General features: G+C 37.0%; 1 protein-coding gene across 4 annotated transcripts in view; it reads left to right on the top strand.

Moving 5' to 3' along the window:
* Positions 1 to 20,664, top strand: part of GTDC1 (glycosyltransferase like domain containing 1) — a 406,950-nt gene that overhangs the window by 95,902 nt on the left and 290,384 nt on the right. For 2 of the 4 annotated variants that reach the window (XM_061135437.1, XM_061135439.1), the window contains 2 exons: positions 10,902 to 10,967; positions 16,081 to 16,284. In XM_061135437.1, coding sequence (XP_060991420.1) covers positions 16,106 to 16,284 — 179 coding nt within the window. In that variant the 5' untranslated portion in view covers positions 10,902 to 10,967; positions 16,081 to 16,105. The remainder of the gene's footprint in view (positions 1 to 10,901; positions 10,968 to 16,080; positions 16,285 to 20,664) is intronic. The other 2 variants (XM_061135436.1, XM_061135435.1) reach the window with 1 other exon arrangement.

A 20,664-nucleotide genomic window follows, 5' to 3' on the forward strand; every position in this document is an offset into this window, starting at 1 on the left:
CTTGATGTACTCCTTTCCCAATTTGGAACCGGTCTGTCGTTCCATGTCTAGTTCTAACTATTGCTTCCTGACCTGCATACAGATTTCTCAAAAGGCAGGCCATTGAGTTAATGTTTATTTATTTATTTATGTTTAAAATAACAGTTTTATTGAGATATAATTCACATGTCATAAAATTCAGCTGTATCAAGTTTACAATCAAATTAATATTTATTGAGTATCCATTCTCCTATTGCCTGTATCTAATATAGGAAATATCTGAGTGGTTATGAGAGGAGACAGTCTTTTAAGATAGTGTCTCTTGTAGTTGGATAGCCAATCAGTCTTTTTCTTTTCTTAAACATGTGTAACACATATGGATGATTATGCAGTACATTTTTCTGCTTTGTTAGTACAGACACTTTGGAAGTTGTGTGAAGCTAGAAGTTCTTTTCAATTTTATTCACTGTAATTGAATATTTCCTCTCATTTCAAGACCTGTACCTAATTATTTAAGGCTCAAATTAATTTTGACATTTTGCTTGAACTTGATTTAAAACTTTGAGCTCATGCTATACCTACCCATGTTCCTATTCAAAACCATACGTACCAAAATAGTATTTTAGTTCCTAACACACTGTCCAAATATGCCTCTAGTTTTCCTACATATAGTAAATAAAAATCTTGATCTGTTTGCAATTATTTAGTAATTCAAGTACATTTTAAATTAATTATTTTATTTCAAGCATTAGACAAGCAATATGTGCAAAATCAAATTATAGTGTTTGTGACTAACCCTAACTCCACTAGTTTAGCCCTTGATGATAGTTTTTAATGAGTTTCAAATAGAAAAAGTGGTTAAAATGATTTGAAGACCACTTGCAATCTCCTGGAGAGGAGTAAGTCTTCAGAAACTGGGAAGTAGTCTGTCATTTCAGACAGTTTGGCCTCCTTCCCTAAAGTTAAGAAAAATTTATAGTTTCTTTTAATTGCAAGTTGAAACAAATTCAATGAGGATAACTTGAAGAATAAAATGAAGCACAATGAGAAAAACAAAATTACTCATAGTTCTACCATAAATGATTGTTTATGCCTGCATGTCTGCATGTGTGCATCTTCATGCTCATCTAAGTCATTTCATCATATATTTTTGTATATTCATTTCATGCAGTCATACAATAGTTGAGACATTTTCCCATGCCAATAAGCAGTTTTTTTTTTTTTTTTTTAATCACACCACAGAGTATAATCTTAGTTCCTTGACCAGGGATTGAACCTGCATACCTGTGGTGGAAGTGTGGGGTCTTAACCACTGGACTGCCAAGAATTCGCAGTAAATAGTTTCTATTATAATTTTTGATCATTAATCATTTGATCATCAGAGATTCCCCCCACCTCTTTTTTTTGATATTTTGATTGCTTTCAATTTTGGGCAAGGGCTTTAATTAAAAGATTCTTGACAAGTTGCAGAGTTAGTTCTTATAAGGAATTTTGAATTAAAAGATATGCATAATTTTAAAGCCTTTTGTATTATGTTCTAATGTGAAAGGACATTTTAATCCTCCCAAGCAAATCTAGCGTTATGCATTAGTAGAGTAGGCACCAGCCTTCAGAACTTGAGAAGTGTCCTTTAATTCACAAACTATCCTGATTTACAGTTGACCCTTGAACAACTCGTTTGACCTGCGCGGGTCTGCATATACTGAGATATTTTTCAGTAGTAAATACCGCAGTCCTCTGGGTCTGTGGTTGGTTGAATTCACACATTGAGAGGAACCTACTATGAATTATACATGGATTAACCCCCTCTTCCTCTTGTCGTTCATGGGTCAACTGTACTTTGCAGATGGCTGAAATTTCATCATCACCTGTTGCTCCTTTGTCATATACAGGTCATCCCGGGAAAGGTAACACATTGTGCCCCTCAGACATTTACTGTAAACAATTTGAAGGAATTTATCTGATATTTTAAATTTAGGTCTTGCAAGTATAGTTTAGAAACAAAGCAGGAAAAGGAACATTCAACAAGAGGGATAATAAGCAAAAACAAGGTATTCTTTACTTCATTCAGTTCTACTAAGATCAATTGAAGAACTATTATATGAAATACATGATATTATATACCTAGTTTTAGGAGTTTAAGTTATAATCTCTCTCTACAGTGATTTAGGCTGTTTGTTGACTTTGAATGCTAATTAATCTAGTAGAGAGACTTAGAGTCACAGATAAGGTAGGCATATATGCCAGACAGGGATGCAAGGGAGAATTAATTAACTCTCAGGCTACCTTACTCTATTTGAATGCTCTATTTGCAAACCATTAACTTACTTACTTAAGAGATGGTGAGGTTGCAGAATGTGGCTTTGAGTAGTTTGCAAAGAATACTGTGTACTGTAAGGTCTGCCTCATTAGACAAAATATTTGTATCGTTGGAATGTCTCCTTGAAAAACCATTTGATAAAGAGATAATAGTGACAAACAAGGCCACTAGATAGATAAAAGTCATAGTGCTTGCTCCAATCAGGAAACTTTGAGCTATTGCTTCTTATCTTCTTTAGTGGAAACTTTTGTGTCAGATGATATGGGCAAGCCTGTACAAAACTATGGAGAATAGTAGACCTTCTAGAAATTATCCATCCTTGTCTGCATAATGCCTTTACTTTACTCAACAGACTCATTCCTAAATACCTTCATGATATTAAAATCCCAGTCTATTATTATCAGACTGACTCTTTTTCTTATAATAGTGAGTAGCTAATGATAAGCCCCTTGTAATATTTAAAAATAGTGACAGAGCTCTCGTTACCACATCTATTAGCCCCAGATTTACTCAGCCCTGGTCTAAACTGGGTTTCTGGACTTTTAAAAATTTATCTGTAGTAACAATCTCTAGACTCTATCTAGAGATGATTTCATAAGTCACCAATAAATGTCTTAGACTGTTGGCAAATCAGAAGCTGCTTAAGAAATATATGACAACTAGAACAAAACCTGCTGCAGTAAACAAATAGAAGAAAATGCACTTTTAACTAATGCTATTTCTAATAAATTTCTGTATTCCTGTGGAACTTTGGAGATGAGAGAAGTGTTACTGAATATTTTAATTGATACATCTTTATGATTTTATTGATTTGGATTTTAAAGGACAGATTCTAATCTTGCCTTTCCCTCATATTTACTAATACCATTTAAAAAAGCATGTTACTGCAGGGTACTTTCATTGATACAAAATGAATATTAAAATATTAAAGGTATCTAACATCAGTACTAAGGATTTCTATTTCTAGCCCTCTAATCCTCTATGGAAATTTATCTTTTGTCTCCGAACTGTTTGCCTGATATTCTTTTGCCCCTGGATTTTGTTTTTCTTTTAAGTTGGTTTCCCTCACTGATAAACAGATTGGATCGTGAGATTATGTCCTTTTTATTTTTCAGTGGAAGTGAGTAAATCCAGAACATTATGCTTGGTGACATTTATTTCAACTCATCAGGGGAATGCCACCCATGTTTGCTTGGGTTGCTGTACTTCAAATAGGACATTGAGAATGTATTTGTGTTAGAGTAACCTTGCTATTTCAGTTTCAGAATTAACTGAAAATGTGATATGTGCCTCCTACTAGGAGAGGGAACGTCTCAACAATTTTTGGCTTAGTTAATACAGAGTAAGTTCTTAGAAGATGTTAGAGTGAGACATGCTAGCACTGGGGTAGTTAAGAACCAGTCATTTTATTTTAAATTTCTATGGTGTGTATATTTATAATTACCCTGCACAAACCAGGTCTGAGTTAAAATTTGGCATAGAAGTCAATGTAGAGTGAATTGTAGAGCAAGATAGAGCCTCTGTCTAATAAAAAAATGTCAGTCTAATGATTAACCAGTTGAATCCTTTAATTATAGACTTGACTGTCCTAGGGTTAAATATTCTTATGGAGTCCAGTCAGGGAGAGAAGGTAGAGTTGCCCATGATGTGAAACATGGCTTCTAAACACCTCACCAGGACTACTGGCAGAACTGTTTTCCTTAGAAAGTGTATCATTTTGAATATGATAAAATGCTACCTCTTATATTTAGATGATGATAGAATGTGTGCATTAAGTTATCTTTGTGAGAATAAATAGTAATTAGTGGTAGTAAAGGGTGAGTATTTGTGACCTTGAATGAATTTGGTAGTAAAGGGTGAGTATTTGTGACCTTGAATGAATTAGGAAGAAATTATCAAGGCCGTTGTTAAGGGGTTTTATGGTTTATTGACTCAACCACATTTGTTGAACAACTTCTGTTTGCTGCTTGCTGAGGGTCTAGTGGTAGCTAAGTAGACCTGTTCAGTATCCTCATGGAACTTAATATCCAGGGGAGGAAATGGGTCTTACATAATCACTCATGTAAATATGGTCTACAGGGAGTAAGTACTGAGAAGTACTACAGATTGTTTTATCAAGGGGACTTGGACTTTGTTTAGTGGTGACTGTAGCAGATTATGAAATAGACTGAACATAGCCCTATGCCTGACCTCTTCCCCTCCCACTCCATACCCCATTCTTGTTATATGCATCTTGGATATTGTCCTTCATCCATCCTGTTATCCTCTGAAAAAGTTGCCAGTCTAGAGCTGGTGGGTGATGGATAAAGGTTGTGAGGGAAAGGGAGAGGACTGATTATGCTGGACTCAGGAAGAAATCACAGAAGTTTGAGATTTGTGATCCTAACTATTTGATGTTCAGTTCTGTGTGACTTCCCTGGTGGCTCAGACAATATAGCATCTGCTTGCAATGCGGAAGACCTGGGTTCGATCCCTGGGTCAGGAAAATCCTCTGGAGGAGGAAATGGCAACCCACTCCAGTACTCTTGCTTGGAAAATCCCATGGACAGAGAATCCTGGTAGGCTACAGTGCATGGGGTCGCAAAGAGTCAGACGCAACTGAGCGACTTCTCTCTCTCTGTGTGACTTATATCACCGATGTCCTAGATTTACAGAATAATGGGAGTTATCATTAAATATGTTTGTTGTTGTTTAGTCACTAAGTCATGTCTGACTCTTGCAACCCCATGACTATAGCCTACCAGGCTCCTCATGGGATTTCCCAGGCAAGAATACTGGAGTGAGTTGCCATTTCCTCCTCCAGGAGATCTTCGTGATCTAAGGATTGAACCTGTGTCTCCTGCAATTTGCAGGAAGATTCTTTACTGAGCCCCTGAGAGAGCCCCAATATTAACCCTATTATACAATAAATGTATTTATCATCGTATAGTGACATTTACATCCCGTGAACATATACATTTATACTGCAATATATTATTTACATAATAATATGTTGTTATTTAATGCAAAAACTACCTAGACTAGGAAATGGAGGCATTTTTTACTTAGGTCATATCATATGCCTGGAGTGAAGTACAATGGGAAAATATGTGAATACGGGGTTAGAAACTCTGAGTTTAAACCCTTGCTCTATCACATTAAAAAAATTTTTTTTAAATTAAACATTAGATTTTTAATTTTTAAATTAAACATTAAGCATTTTAATTTTTAAATTCTATTCTTTTATTATTTTTTTATTGGACTGTAGTTGCTTTATAATGTTATGTTAGCGTGTGCTGTAGAGCGAAGTGAATCGGCTATATGTATACGTATATCCCCTCTTTTTGGATTTCCTTCCCATTTAGGTCACCGCAGAGCGCTGAGTAGAGTTCCTTGTGCTCTGCAATAGGTTCTCATTAGTTGTCTGTTTATAGGTAGCAGTGTATATGCGTCAATCCCAGTATTCTATTCATTCTACTCCTGCTTCTTCACTTAGTGTCCGTGTGTTTGTTCTCTGCATCTGTGTCTCTATTTCTGCTTTTGGAATAACTTTATCTGTACCATTTTTCTGGATTCCACATATATGTGATATTTGTTTTTTCGGTCACTTATTCTTTGATTCCAGTAGTCTCTATTTCCTCTTCTGTCAAAGAGAAGTGGTGGAACAGTGGCGCCAGCCTTCCTTCCACCTATGATTTTGCAATTCACCCTGGTTTCTGCACCTAGGTATCCATATCTGAATGGGTCATGTAGCCCCATTTTCTCCCACTGAACTGATTTGCAGCCTGTTTCAGGAAGGTGGAAGGCTTGGAGAATTGCCATCTTGAGAAAGCAAATGCATTATTCATCTTGTCAAACTTTTATAAAATGCATAATTGTTGGCAGAAAGTATTTTAAAATGCCTTTTTTTCTTCCCCATTAAATAAAAGCCTAATTACTAAACGTGAAATGGGATCTCCAGATTGATGATGAGGGAATTGGTTTCTCATCCTACTTCCATGTCTAGTATTAAACTAGGATGACAAGAGATCAAACAGAATAAAAAACTGTAGGTGATTTTCAAAATTCATGGATCTCACAGATATTCTCTGAGGCCATGAAACTTGCTTTGGCCTAGAATTCAATTGCTTATGGTATTTCTCCCTCTTCTTTAATCACAGTTACTTCTGTTGTATTAGTAGGTTAGGATAACCACATATCTACATGAAAATAAGTTACTCATCTCAGTAAATTCTGATTTCTGTGAACAGTAAGAAAAAAGAATAAATATAAAATGTATTCAGATGTACTAGCTATTTGATTTAGTCTAGGCTTCAGGAATATGGAAATCATTAATAATGGAAACAGGTATAGTGCTGCTGCCTGACACTGATTTGCTCAGGACTGGTGTTAAGGTGAAAGCAGTGTTACTTCTTTAAAGGCAGAATCAACTTCCCATTTCCTCCTAATCTTCAGTTCAGCTTTACAAAAAGCTTAGTGACATTCACTACGTAGCAGATCCTGGGGTAGCCCTTTGAGAAAACAATGACATGGCCCTTATCTTCCAAATTTTTTACAGCCCCATAGGAAGCAGAATGCAGAAATAGAGTGAAAAAAGTCTGATGATACCATACAAAGTAGAAAACAAGTCATGTTTATGAGATGCTCCGGGAAAGGCTTCATAGAGTTGGTGATTGATGTGCAGAAATTTTAAGAAAATTTCATCAGGTGAACTTGAAGAAAAGACTGATAGAAGAAAGACAAAGATGTGATGTCACAGAAGTTGACACCTGCTCCGATGACACTGGGGAAGTAGAGGAAGAGGATTGAAGTGGGAGAAGGGGAAGCAAGGCTGTAGTGAAAAGAAAAGAATAGGCCCGAAAAGGAAGGTCGTAACTGCCAGGTCTAGCGCCTTGAATTTTGTCCTTAGGTGATGGAGATATGGAAGGTATGTGAGCTTGTCACTTCATGATCAGATTTGCATTTTGGATGATTATTTGTGGCTGGATCATGGAGAATAGTGTGTTGGGAACCAGATTGCGTGGTGGCGTGGAGACCCAGTTAAAAGGGTAATGCAATAGTTCGAATGAGTGATGAGATAATTTTCTGGTATAAAATATTCTATTGATTCATAAATTCGCTGCCACATTTTAAAATGTCAGCAAATTGAAAAAATCTTAGTATTCAGTAGAACTAATTCATTGCTGGTTTTATAGTTTAAAATTATTCATGAAATTGATAGCAATGAAAAATTGAAAGAAGGTTAGTATTTTGTCAGTAGAATTAAACCAGTACACTCACAAAAATTTTCAAAGTTACAATTTTGCTATATAATGTTGAATATAACTTTAAAAAATGTAAGGTAATGAACTTGTAATATATATACATATATATACATACATATATATATGTACACACACATCTAGTTGTTAGTAGAAATTATATATGTGTGAAAATAAGTGAATAATAAATCATAATGTTGGTACAGGTAGGTATTTGTCGAATTTGCATTTGTTAGTTATAACCAGGACTTTTTGTTAACCCAAGTCATGGCGTAAGTAATGGATATTTTTGAGCAGAAAGTTAAATCCCAAATCTAGAAAGAATGAAAATATTTGTCATGGAAAATTAAATAGCCATATATGCATATAAGATTATAATTTTAAAAGAGCATGTGTTAAAAGATCATTGCAAATCATATGTTTGGAACAGCATGCTTGAAAATAGCTTTAGATTGTCTCACAAATGGTGTAGCATATAAATCTTACCAAATTTTGCTTCGGGTGCATAAATCCTCACTTAGTTACCACAAGAAGAAACAAAAGTCAGAGTTGATGGAATTAGAATATCTGTAGCCTTGTGGGGGAATGGAATAGAATTTTCTGCCACATCTTTTTCAGTATGAATTTAAGGCTTAGGAAAAAATGTTGCTATTTAAATACACAGTTGTGTACAAGTTATTATAAACGTTAGGCCGTATGCCCCATGATCAAATAATGAAATAATGATCAGTTTCTGTTGTACATTATTTTCAATTCAAACTAATGCTCAGGATCTGATTTCATGCCTTACTGTTGGTCAGACTTTTCTTTATTTATGTATAATATTATCAGTGCCTATAATTTTAGGATTGCGAGTTTTTTGCACTGCATTTGATGTCTGATTATTTATCAGTCTTCAGAGATTACATTGAGGCTTTAGAAGTTAGGATGTATTTGCTATGAATGACTTTTATGAAATTTTAAAAAATAACTTTTTCATAGGATCCGTTTATCCTTGTCTCTTTTTTCCCTGCATGTGATCATAGAATGTTTTATAATACTTTGAGGAAACTTCTTTATTCAATAGTAAAATATATTTTTACTGCATATTTCCCTCAGTAGGTTCTGTTAGGGGAATCATTGATGACATGTTTCAAAGCAGAAATCTTTTCATGCTTTTTATTTTTTTTCATTTTTTACTATTTAATGAGATTTCAGGTATATTTTAACAACTGGGGTTTCCCTGATGAATCATTAAAATAAGTGAGTGGGCTGGAAGGTAACATGAACTTTTTTCTTAGCGCTACCCTGTTTTACTATGCTGGGTTACTGGTTGCTTTTTAAATAGAACCTGGGTGTGTTGGAGTTGGTGGGTGGAGGTTCAGAAGGGAAGAAGGGAAAGGGTCAGTTAGAAAATACCAGGTAAATCTCTGATAACCTACTGGGAAATCCGACTCAAATTCTACTTTCCTCAATGTACTCCATTTTGTATTTAAGCTCTCTATATTTGCTCTGCCAAGCTCAACTTTCCAAATGCTGTGTATAGGCAAATAGAAAATATATTTCCAGCAGTTGATTGAAGTTTAAGGTATTAAGCCATATGTGGATTAGCCTGTGGAATCAATTTCTCATGTGTGTGGGATTAAAACCGTTAAAACCCTCATCACTGAAACCATACCTTCCCACAACTAATGGTGCTAAGGTGTCTGTGGAATATTTTAATACAACAGGTCCTCTAATTTAAAATTGTTACTTGGTATTTGGTTGGAAAATTATTTGAATATTATAGGTAACTGCACTGACATCATATATGAGGGCTAGTTATGGGATTCTAATGTAACTTAGGTTTAGTTTTTAAAAATCCACACGAGATATTTATACATAGTACATCTTTTTCTATGTCAGTGGCATATTGCAAATTTCCTTTAGCTATTACTGTTAAAAGCAACAACAACAAAAAAACTCAACTACCACAGCAGTTGTCACTGCTGGAGGAGGTAGACAGAAATGTAGTTTACCTTGGAAGTGATCATGGCTTAGTGAATAAAGAAATTGGGTCAAGTTTAAAATAAATGCAAGTACTATGACAAAAGTTTTTAATACAGATTTTAAAATACTCACAGCATTGGTTTCAGGCTACTTTTGTTCTTGGTGATTTTATCAATGCATTATTATTTTTAATTGAGATGACTCTAATGGCACCTTTTCATTTTGGTCAAAATATTTATATGAAATACTATCATAATTTTTCATTTTGTATTCCCTCACATTCTTACTTGTGAATGTAAATTTTTTGAAAGGTAGGTAATTCTCAGATCATTTTGACCTCTGATGATCTTAAATAAAACTTGAAGCGGTTTAAAATTCCTATGTCCAAGCTATCACTTTGACTCACTTTATATTGCTAATTTAATGTTTAGCATTTAACCATGTATCATTAAATCATAGTATTGATAATGAATTAAATTTTCGTAAAGCTTTAATAGTGTAGCAGATTCTCATTCATCTGGTGTCACTGGGGGATAAAATATGCTGAAGATGAGGTTTTTTTTTTTAGAACTGAAACTTACTTATTTAAGCAGGAAAACTTAAAAGTTGTTAAGAACTTATCTGAGACATTTTTCATACTCTTTTAGGGAGTATGAACAGATTGTCTATTTACTCATAAAATATCATCATTCTAGTGTCATGTAGAAAGGACATGGGCTTTCTGTTTGGTGTTTATTCTCCAATGTAGGAAGTTTTTTGTTTGTTGGTTTCTTCCTTTTAAAATACCACACTCATAATTTTGATATACTTACTTTGTTTAATTGTTTCAGGGCTTATCATCTGTGGTAGTACCTGTACTATTACTTTAATGGATTCGTAAATCCAGGCACCTCAGTAAGACATTTGGCTACCTGTAGGCTCACCAGCAAATATCTGGTCCCAGCCTCCTGCCATGGAGGGAACGCTGTCATCCTGTGGAGCAAAGGACTTTCAGTGTTGAGGCCCTGTTACTTCTGCTCCGCTCATTCACTCTCCAGTAGCCATTGCTCTAGGTGCAAAATTGTCTGTATTCCTTCCTTCATGAGCACCTCTAGTGTCAGGGTGACCATTTGTAGTTTTCTGAGCTTATTGCTAAAATGGGCAAATGGTGTACTCCCTTTATCTTTTAGTAAATTCCAGCATAACAGCAAAGGTTCTTTTTTAACGCAGTGTTTTGTTTTTTTTTTAAACTACTGCTCATATGTTTCCAGCAGTGTTTCTAAAACAAAACAAGCACAGTGAAAGTATTTGAGCTGTTCTTTAATGTGCTATAATGACATTTGGTTTGAATCTTATGTTTAAAAATCAGCTTCCCCTCTTTTGCTTGCACCTAATGGGAATCATCTTTCTGCCAGGTTGTGCTTAAAGAAGACTATAAGGGAAGAACATATTTTCTTCTTGCCGCAAACATTGCAGTAGAAGTAAGTGGGGAACTGCCAGGATATGTCTGTCTCCACAAAACAAGCAGAACAAATTTCCATGAATCAAAGCCACTAAGTATAGTTTTCAGAGATGGTAGGACATAGTTACTTTCCCTCGAAAAATACCCCAAATGCAGGCACACCCTTTGGCCACTAGAAGAATGTTTCAGTAAACGCTAGTTCAAACCTGTACATTTCACTCTTCTGACTGAGCTATTAAAGGGGTGGAAATCTACTATAACTATAATCTTGTTTCCCCTTTTCTATTTTTCAACCTCCCACATGCTTGGTGTTCAGTTCTGCTTACTGAGTGTCTTGAATCTGCAGCGGCACCTACACGCACTGCCTCCACAGTGGCTGATGGTTTGCAGATAACTCATGATTCAGACCTGTAAGAAACATCTGTAACTGCAGGGCATGACATGTGCTCTAGATTAATCATGGAAAAGGGCAGAGTAATGAAGAATCAGAATGCTTTTTTTCTCCCCCGAATATTAATGTTGCTTTGAGATTATATGAGTGGAATATTTGCTAGAGTGGTTTATATCACCTTCTATCACTTGGGGAAGTATCTCGGGTCATTATTATAAGAAGCTCTTATAGATCTTTTAAGCATATACACAGCATATACACCTTAGTGTGACTAGGTCAGAGGAAATAAAGCAAGATAGTAGATATGTGTCATGTGATACAGTGAGCAAATTAATGTTAAACTGCTTGTATTTTTTCTTGAAAATCTTGATATGATTTTAAAAATTGCCTTTCATTGGTTTCTCTTTTGCTTTCTAGAAGCTTCAACCATTTGAAGGGCAAATGGCTACCATTTTGTTAAACTTTGGAGGCTGTTTATTAATGTAATGTATACAGCATCATAGAGATGAAGTCTCCAGACAACCTGAAATAATTAAGCTGCATAGCTCAGTCTCTGAGCTTACTTTTTCCTCAGACAATATGCAGTACTCTCCAGTTCATATTTGAAATACAAGCTGCTGAAGAGGAATGGTTAACACCCAGTTCAGTTAAGTTCAGTCGCTCAGTCCTGTCCGACTCTTTGCGACCCCATGGACTGCAGCACACCAGGCTTCCCTGTCCTCACCAACTCCCGGAGCTTGCTCAAACTCATTGAGTCAGTGATACTGTCCAACCAGCTCATCCTCTGGTGTCCCCTACTCCTTCTGCCTTCAGTCTTCCCCAGCATCAGGGTCTTTTGCAAGGAGTCAGTTCTTCGCATCAGGTAGCCAAAGTATTGGAGTTTCAGCTTCAGCATCAGTCTTTCCAATGAATATTCAGGACTGATTTCCTTTAGGATGGACTGGTTGGATTTCCTTGCAGTCCAAGAGACTCTCAAGAGTCTTCTCCAACACCACAGTTTAAAAGCATCAATTCTTCGGTGCTCAGCTTTCTCTATGGTCCAACTCTCACATCCATACATGGTTACTGGAAAAACCATAGCTTTGACTAGACAGACCTTTGTTGGCACAAAGTAATGTGTCTGCTTTTTAATGTGCTGTCTAGATTGGTCATAGCTTTCCTTCCAAGGAGCAAGCATCTTTTAACTTCATGGCTGGAGTCACCATCTACAGTGATTTTGGAGCCCCCCAAAATAAAGTCTGCCACTGTTTCCATTGTTTCCCCATCTATTTGCCATGAGATGGGACCAGATGCTATGATCTTTATTCTTTGAATGCTGAGTTTTAAGCCAGCTTTTTCACTCTCCTCTTTCACTTTCATCAAGAGGCTCTTTAGTTCCTCTTCGCTTTCTGCCATAATGGTGGTGTCATCTGCGTCTCTGAGGTTATTGATATTTCTTCTGGCAATCTTGATTCCAGCTTGTGAGTCATCCAGCCCAGCATTTCACATAATGTACTCTGCATCTAAGTTAAATAAGCAGGGTGACAATATACAGCCTTGACATACTCCTTTCCCAGTTTGGAACCTGTCCTTTGTTCCATGTCTGGTTCTAACTGTTGCTTCTTGACCTGCATACAGATTTCTCAGGAGGCAGGTAAGGTGGTCTGATATTCCCATCTCTTTAAGAATTTTCCACAGTTTGTTGTGATCTGCAAAGTAAAGGCTTTGGTGTAGTCAGTAAAGCAGAAGTAGATGTTTTTTGGAACTCTCTTGCTTTTTCTGTGATCCAACGGATGTTGGCAATTTGATCTCTGGTTCCTCTGCCTTTTCTAAAACCAGCTTGAACATCTGGAATTTCTTAGTTCATGTATTGTTGAAACCTTGCTTAGAGAATTTTGAGCATTACTTTGCCAGTGTGTGAGATGAGTGCGATTGTGTGGTAGTTTGAACATTTTTTGGCATTGCCTTTCTTTGGGATTGGAATGAAAACTGACCTTTTCCAGTCTTGTGGCCACTGCTGAGTTTTCCAAATTTGCTGGCATATTGAGTACAGCACTTTCACAGCATCATATTTTAGGATTTGAAATAGCCCAGCTGAAATTCCATCACCTCCACTAGCTTTGTTTGTAGTGATGCTTCCTAAGGCGCACTTGACTTCGGATTCTTTGTTGTATAGTTCTTCTGTGTATTCTTGCCACCACCTCTTAATATCTTCTGCGTTAGTTAGGTCCATAACATTTCTATCCTTAATTGTGCCCATCTTTGCATGAAATGTCCCCTTGGTATCTCTAATTTTCTTGAAGAGATCTCTAGTCTTTCCCATTTTATTGTTTTCTTCTTTTTCTTTACATTGATCACTGAGGAAGGCTTTCTTATCTCTCCTTGGTATTCTTTGGAACTCTTCATTCAAATGTGTATCTTTCCTTTTCTCCTTTGCCTTTTGCTTCTCTTCTTTTGTCAGCTATTTGTAAGGCCTCCTCAGACAACCATTTTGCCTTTTCCTTTTTGCATTTCTTTTTCTTGGAAATGGTCTTGATCTTTGTCTCCTGTACAGTGTCACGAACCTCTGTCCATAGTTCTTCATGTACTCTATCTATCAAATCTAATCCTTTGAATCTAACACCCACTGCCTTTCAATTGCCTATTCACATTTCCTTGGTGAATAGGGAGCTGTGATTGAAAAGAACTGATTTTAAAATGCTGGAGGATTCTATCTTTACTCCTTAGGTCCTGGTGGCTCAGACAGTAAAGACTCTGCCTGGATGCAAGAGACCCCGAGTTAGATCCCTGAGTCAGGAAAGTCCCCTGAAAAAGGGATTGGAACCCACTCCAGTATTTTTGGCTTGGAGAATCCCTTGGACAGGGGAGCCTGGCAGGCTGTAGTCCATGAAGTCGCAAAGAATTGGACATGACTGAGTGACTAACATACACACACACACACACGCTAGCTGGTTTAGCGTAATACCTGGCAGTGGGGGTGGGGGGGGCGAGTTGGGAAGTACCTAATTACTGTGTCAGCTACTGTGCTTCAATTTTATCCTCACAACACATCTCTGAGGTTAATACTATTATCCCCATTTTAGAGAAGGTGAGACTAAGTCCTGCATGTTAGGTAACTTGTTCAAGGTCATACAGCTAGGATGTGGCAAAGCTGACCTTCGAACCTGTATCATCCTGACCCAAGGATTCATGCCTTTCCCGCATGAGGAACACTGCTTCCTATTTTGCATATAAGTGAAATACGTTTGTATATCACTGCCCAAAATGCTCGTTGGATGATTTAGATATCAAGGAATAAGATTTTCACTGCAGTTATTTCTTTGAGAACCATTTGAGACTTTCTGCTTTGAAATTCAATTTAAGCAGACATTTCCTTGACTGAGCAAGGTAAAGCACAGTTTTCTTAGTATCATCATTGAGTTTTTGGGACTAATAATTTTGTGCAGCAGCATTATTACGGAAAGCAATATGGTGCTTAATGAATGGTGTTTACTTAAGTCATAAAAGAGAATTCATACGTGGAATATTTTTTAAACAATGTAGTTATATACTGAGTGATATTTCTTGTTTACTTCTTATAGGAAATAGCATATAATTTGAAATACATATAAAAGTTTTTATATTCATACATATATTTTTATTTCACTGAGCACATTAGCAAAAGTCATATTATTAAAGTAAAAAGTTGCTTGACAGCCAATTCTTTGTGATGAAAATTTTACCACATCTTTAGTAGCAGTGTTACTTATCGCTCTTAATGCTTTTGTTGTTTAAAGAAAGATTGTAGAAATTTTGCTGTTCACAAGCATGTAGCTTTACCCTATTTTTTCCGTCTTCCTTTGGGGGTGGGATATTGACCATAGTGAGGAAGTGTCAAGTGTCTCAAGAAATTGTATCCTAAAGTTTTTTAACACTAGAGAGTTGATATTTGAGTATGAATGTGTGTTCTTTTAAATATGGATTCATTGGAGGCACTGGTAGCTGATGAATTGATAGATGGATTAACATGAGCATTCCAGAATCAGAGAATTCCTGAACTGGAAGGGGCCATACAAATGAAGGACTCCTGTAGTGGCATTCTTAGTTAGGACATGAGTTCAGTGACTATCCAAGTCCAGATAGAACTGTGGTCCAAGGTAGTGCTGAAGTTACTGAGTCAGGGTCACAGCCTTTCCATCCAGGAAATGAGACATCGCAGTAGGAGGGGACTTTAAATTTCCTGGGATAGGAGAAGAAACAGTCATTTGGAAGTAATCTTAGGACATGAAGAAAACAGAAATTAGAAAAATAAAGCATCTTTCTTTCCTCTTATGAAGGTGAATGATGTAAAAATATTGATTACCAAATACAAATCTCATGTTACATATTAAAAAAAAAATTGGAACAAGGACTTCCCTGGTTGCTCAGTGCTTGGGGAGTCCAGCTTCTGGTGCAGGTGGTGTGGGTTTGATCCCGGGTTGGGGAACTAAGATGCCACATGCTGCAGGCCACCTGAGCCCATGTGACACAATGAGGGAGAAGCCTATATACCTCAATGAAAGATCCCACATGTCACAACTAAGATTTGATGCAGCCAAAAATAAATAAATAAATATGAAAAAAAGGGAAGATACCATAAAACAAATTAAAAAAGAATAAACCTATTTATAAATGTGTCTGTAAATGATTTTATTTACTTTCTGGATATAATATTTGAACATATTTATTTTAAAACAGTTATATATATGTATATTTGAATTTCTTTTTTTTTCTTAATATCTAGGATCTGTGAAGGTTTGAAAGGGCCAATGAGTATTCTCATCATTGAGGCATTCTATGGTGGGTCCCATAAACAGCTGGTGGATCTGCTTCAAGAAGAGTTAGAAGACTCTGTCCTTCATACCCTGCCTGCAAAGAAATGGCACTGGAAAGCAAGGACATCAGCTTTGTACTTCTCTCAGAATATTCCCACCAGTGAGCGTTACAGGTAATGAAAGCCCAGGCTGCGTCTCCAGCCTGTTTCAAACGCACCTGTTCTAAGGAGCCTGCGACTCTGTTGGCCTCTGTGAGATTTCCTCCAACCGTGTAATTGGTCAGTATGACTACAGTAGCTATTCCTGTAGAGACAGCAGAGCAGCATTGACATTCTGAGGACACCTGGCTGGTAGGAATGTGGCCTTGTTTAGACCCTACATGCCTCTTCTCATTTGTCTTGTCCTTTTACCACATGCACGTGTGGGTGTATGATGACATTTTTTTGGCCTGAGATGAGAGTTGATCTTGTGCATACTTTTTTTTTTTTTTTTTTTTACTTCCATGACCTCTCATGCCTCTTTGAGTTAGTATGCTGTGTTAGGGTGTCTGCTCTGTACTAGGAGCTAAGGTTGGAAAGATGGATATGACCAAGATGAATATGACTCTTACAGGCTTTTAAAGACTATTCAGTTAGAGATGGATATGCAAGTGCCATGAGAGTATGAAAAGGGGAGAAGTTGATTTCAACTGTGACAAGTTGGAGGTTGCTTTATAGAGTTGGCCAGCTTTGCTTACTCTGGGAGGATGAATAGATTTGGGGACACAGATCTCAGTTTTGAATTTTGCATCGTTAGGCAGTGGGAACTAGGGGGACCTATCAGAAAGTCTTGTGAGACACACGGAAAAGCTGAATGGGAGCTACTGATTCCATTTCAAGGAAACAAGTAGAATGAAATCCCCCTGGGACATCCCTATTGCCGTGTGTCTCCTGATGGTTAAGTAGTGGATGATTATCCTACTGTGGTTTACATATCCGATGTTCTTACCACTCTGGACCCTTCTGTGTAGGGCTACATTGATGTCGGCAGGAGTGAGGAGTGCCAGACTGATAATGAATGGAGTTCGAGACAGGTTGTTAGAGTGAGGGCACATTGCAAGCTGTATTGCCCACCTTGGCTTCAGTAGCCATGTCCATCTGCTGCTGCTTGAAGGGTGGAGCAGTGACAAGGGAGAGAGCAGCTTGAGATTTAAATGTAGGTTGCTGTTCTTACTAGTAATTTGGGGGATTTAGAAAATAGTCCATTTGGTGTATGAAAACCATGCATCACCTCTGAAAATTCAGATTGTCAGATGAAATAGCAGTGAACACTCAAGTCATGTTGCTTGGAATTTAAAGGTAAAAGCTGTTTGGGGGCATGTTGAGAATTTTGTATTTTTCTAATCTAAAGTGTATTTTTCCTTGCATAATTTAATGTTTTATATTCTGATGTCACCAAGTGAGTATTGTAGATTCACTAGTAGTATTAGAAATTTCATTGCATGTGTCGATAAAAAATCTTAAGGGCAATGACAAGCCTATTGCTGTGTTAAGATCTGACTGTTGATAGTTGCTTTCACATCTCATTTAATTGTGTTTTCGCAGTACCATTTGCATTATATTACTTAAGGTCAAGTGATCCTGTTGGTTTTATGGCACATTTTCATTTAACATTACCATTTGATATAATACATTCATACGTACCAAATGATATGATACATTTGTACAGTGATTTGAACATTGAAATGAACCATTTTTCTATCTGCTGTTAGATTTCATTTTGATTACGCAGTATTTCTGAATGGAATTATTGTATCACAAATATATGTGTGTGGATAGCATGCAGACAAACACTTCTGTGTGCATGGCTTCCCCACTCTGAAGTCTGAAGCATTTGAGGATGAACATCATATTGGTTTTTTGAAGCAGTCTTATTTGGCAGGTAGGTTTTTGGAATATAATAATGTGGAGTTTTACTTTCTGATAGCCATAAGCTCTAGGTCCTATCAGTGGTGTCTGTGGTCTTTCAAGCTCAGCCATTTAAGCTGAAGTTAATGGTACTTATTAACCTAATCAGACTTCACTTAAAGATATACCTCACTAGTCTAACTTACAGTTATATTTGACTAGGGTTAACTTACCTACTCTTTACCAAATAACCTTTTTGAACACTTTTAGAAAAATAGCAGCAGCTTGCAAACTTATACTAAGTTAAAAAAATATGCTCACTCAACCCTAGATTGAAGTGCAAGAATGACATTTTGTTATACCAGTTAAATCTGATCTCTCTAGAGACTTTTAAAGATATGAAATCTTCTTGATTTCTGTTTGTTTACTCTATTTGTACATTTGTCGAATGAAATCACCAAAATTCATAAAGATAAAATGAGTAAGTACCAATATTGCATACTAGGCAAAAACCACTCTTAACTAGTAGGAATGTATCTGATGAGAAAGACCTGGAATGTAGGTACACAGATTATTTTTTTTTAACATCTGTACATGTAGTCATTGTTTTTATAAGCTTGTTATCAGGGTAATATTTTATTAGTAGAAGAATAAATTGGCCAGCCTAATTAATCAGTTCGATTCTGCTTTATCTTGACGACAAAAGGAATACATCATGATTCACATTTAGACCTGTTTAATATTTATTACAGATTACAAAAGCTCCGTGGTTTATTTTTCTCAAGAGTAGTTTGGTAATTATTAGGTTATATTAAAGCTTTGCCTTCTGGAAACTTCACAGAATGCAGAAAAATGTTTCTGAGGATGGGCCTCAATTTCATGTTCTGAAATGTATGAGTCATTTGTCCCAGGATCAAGCATTTCTACTTTCTTAAAATATACCTAGAGTAGGCATGGAAGATATTTCATTCTTTTTTTCTTCTGCAGCATCTTTACTAAACTGAAAGAATCACTCTTAACTTAAAATCATATTTTGTTCACTCTGTGGTGCTTACCATTATATTTTAATTCATCTGAGGTATTGTAGCAGATACTGATCATTGCCCACTTAACTTCCCTTCTTCCTTGTTGACAGAATCAGTTTTCTTTGGGGTGGCTAAGTACCCAGCACCTGGGAGTGAAGTTTGACAGACCTAAGTCAGTCATGATGATCCCGTTCCCTGGCAGATTGTCCAGGCTTTCCTTTGAAGTTAGTGCTGGATTCTGGCAAGTTTTGATTTAAGTAGTTGACTTCTGGGGTTTCTTCCAACTAAGTTTTTTTTTTTTTCCCCTCATTTTATGTTTTTACTTATAAAAAGAGAGAGCCATCTCCCCTTCTCTGTGTTTGACTGCAGTTATGACCTCTACAACTGGGCGGTGACAACTGGAGGACAAAACACCAGGCCTGTCAGCAAAGTCGGAGGAAGGGCTGCGAGGCTATAGCTCCTTAGTCCTCTGAAAACCCTCTTTGTCTGAAACATGTAGACATATTTTGTAAAATGAAATACATTTCCTTTTAAGTTCATAGCGAGCACAGTGAGAGGAGATCTGCAGAGGGTTGTGGAAATTAGAGCGATCACCTGGCTTTGAAGCTGTGGTTGATTAGTTTTCATAAAGGGGACAGGTTAACTGAGTTGTTATTTGTTACATTCTTGAAATGAAATATTGGGCAGAGTTAACCTGAATTAGGAAGCTTTCCATGTCCTCTTATCGGAACCTCTCCAAGACAAGTGACCAAAAGTAAGGTGACAGACAATGTTATTAGATGCTATCTTTGGTACCAAGAAAGGAGGTTCTAAGAACAGAACAATGGAAGAGTGCCCTGGAGATGAATGAAGATAGTTGCCTGGGATCAGTGTAGCAGGGGCTGCCGGTGCCCCACCCGTACCCCTCCCTCCTTTCTCCTGCTGTGTGTGTGCCCTCGTCAGCTTCCTGCTGGCAGTCTCGTCAGCCCTTTGCCTGGAGAAGCAGCTGTGGGCAGCATGCCCCGAGCAACCCTCCATCGCCCCTCAGATGAAATCATTCTAAAGTGTGAACACTAGAGAAATCATTAACAAAGATTCTTCCAAAACCCTGTAAGTCAGGAAATAAAAGCATAATTCTAAATAATTCATGGGTCACAGAAGAAATTATCGTGGATACTAAAAAACAGAACTGAGTCATAGTGAACATACTGCCTGTCACAATGTGGGTTGCTTCTAAAGTGACAAAGCCACATCATCTTTACTAGATTTATTATTATTATTATTTTTAAAATTATGACATTCAGGAGTTTCTAAAGCTTATGGCCGAGGGAGAGTAGGGTCCCTCTTACTTGAATCTAGGCATAGTACTGGGAAGGAAAAATAAAAAGAGCAAAAAATAGTGAAATTGAAATCACACACACACACACACACACACACACACACACACACACACACACACACACACACGGCCCCTCTTACTTGAATCTAGGCATAGTACTGGGAAGGAAAAATAAAAAGAGCAAAAAATAGTGAAATTGAAATCACACACACACACACACACACACACACACACACACACACACGGGCTTCCCTTGTGGCTCAGTGGTAAATAATTCACCTGCCAAGCAGGAGATGTGGGTTTGACCTCTGGGTTGGGAAGATC

Source organism: Dama dama, chromosome 33, assembly GCF_033118175.1.
Source record: "Dama dama isolate Ldn47 chromosome 33, ASM3311817v1, whole genome shotgun sequence".
Lineage (NCBI taxonomy): Eukaryota > Metazoa > Chordata > Mammalia > Artiodactyla > Cervidae > Dama > Dama dama.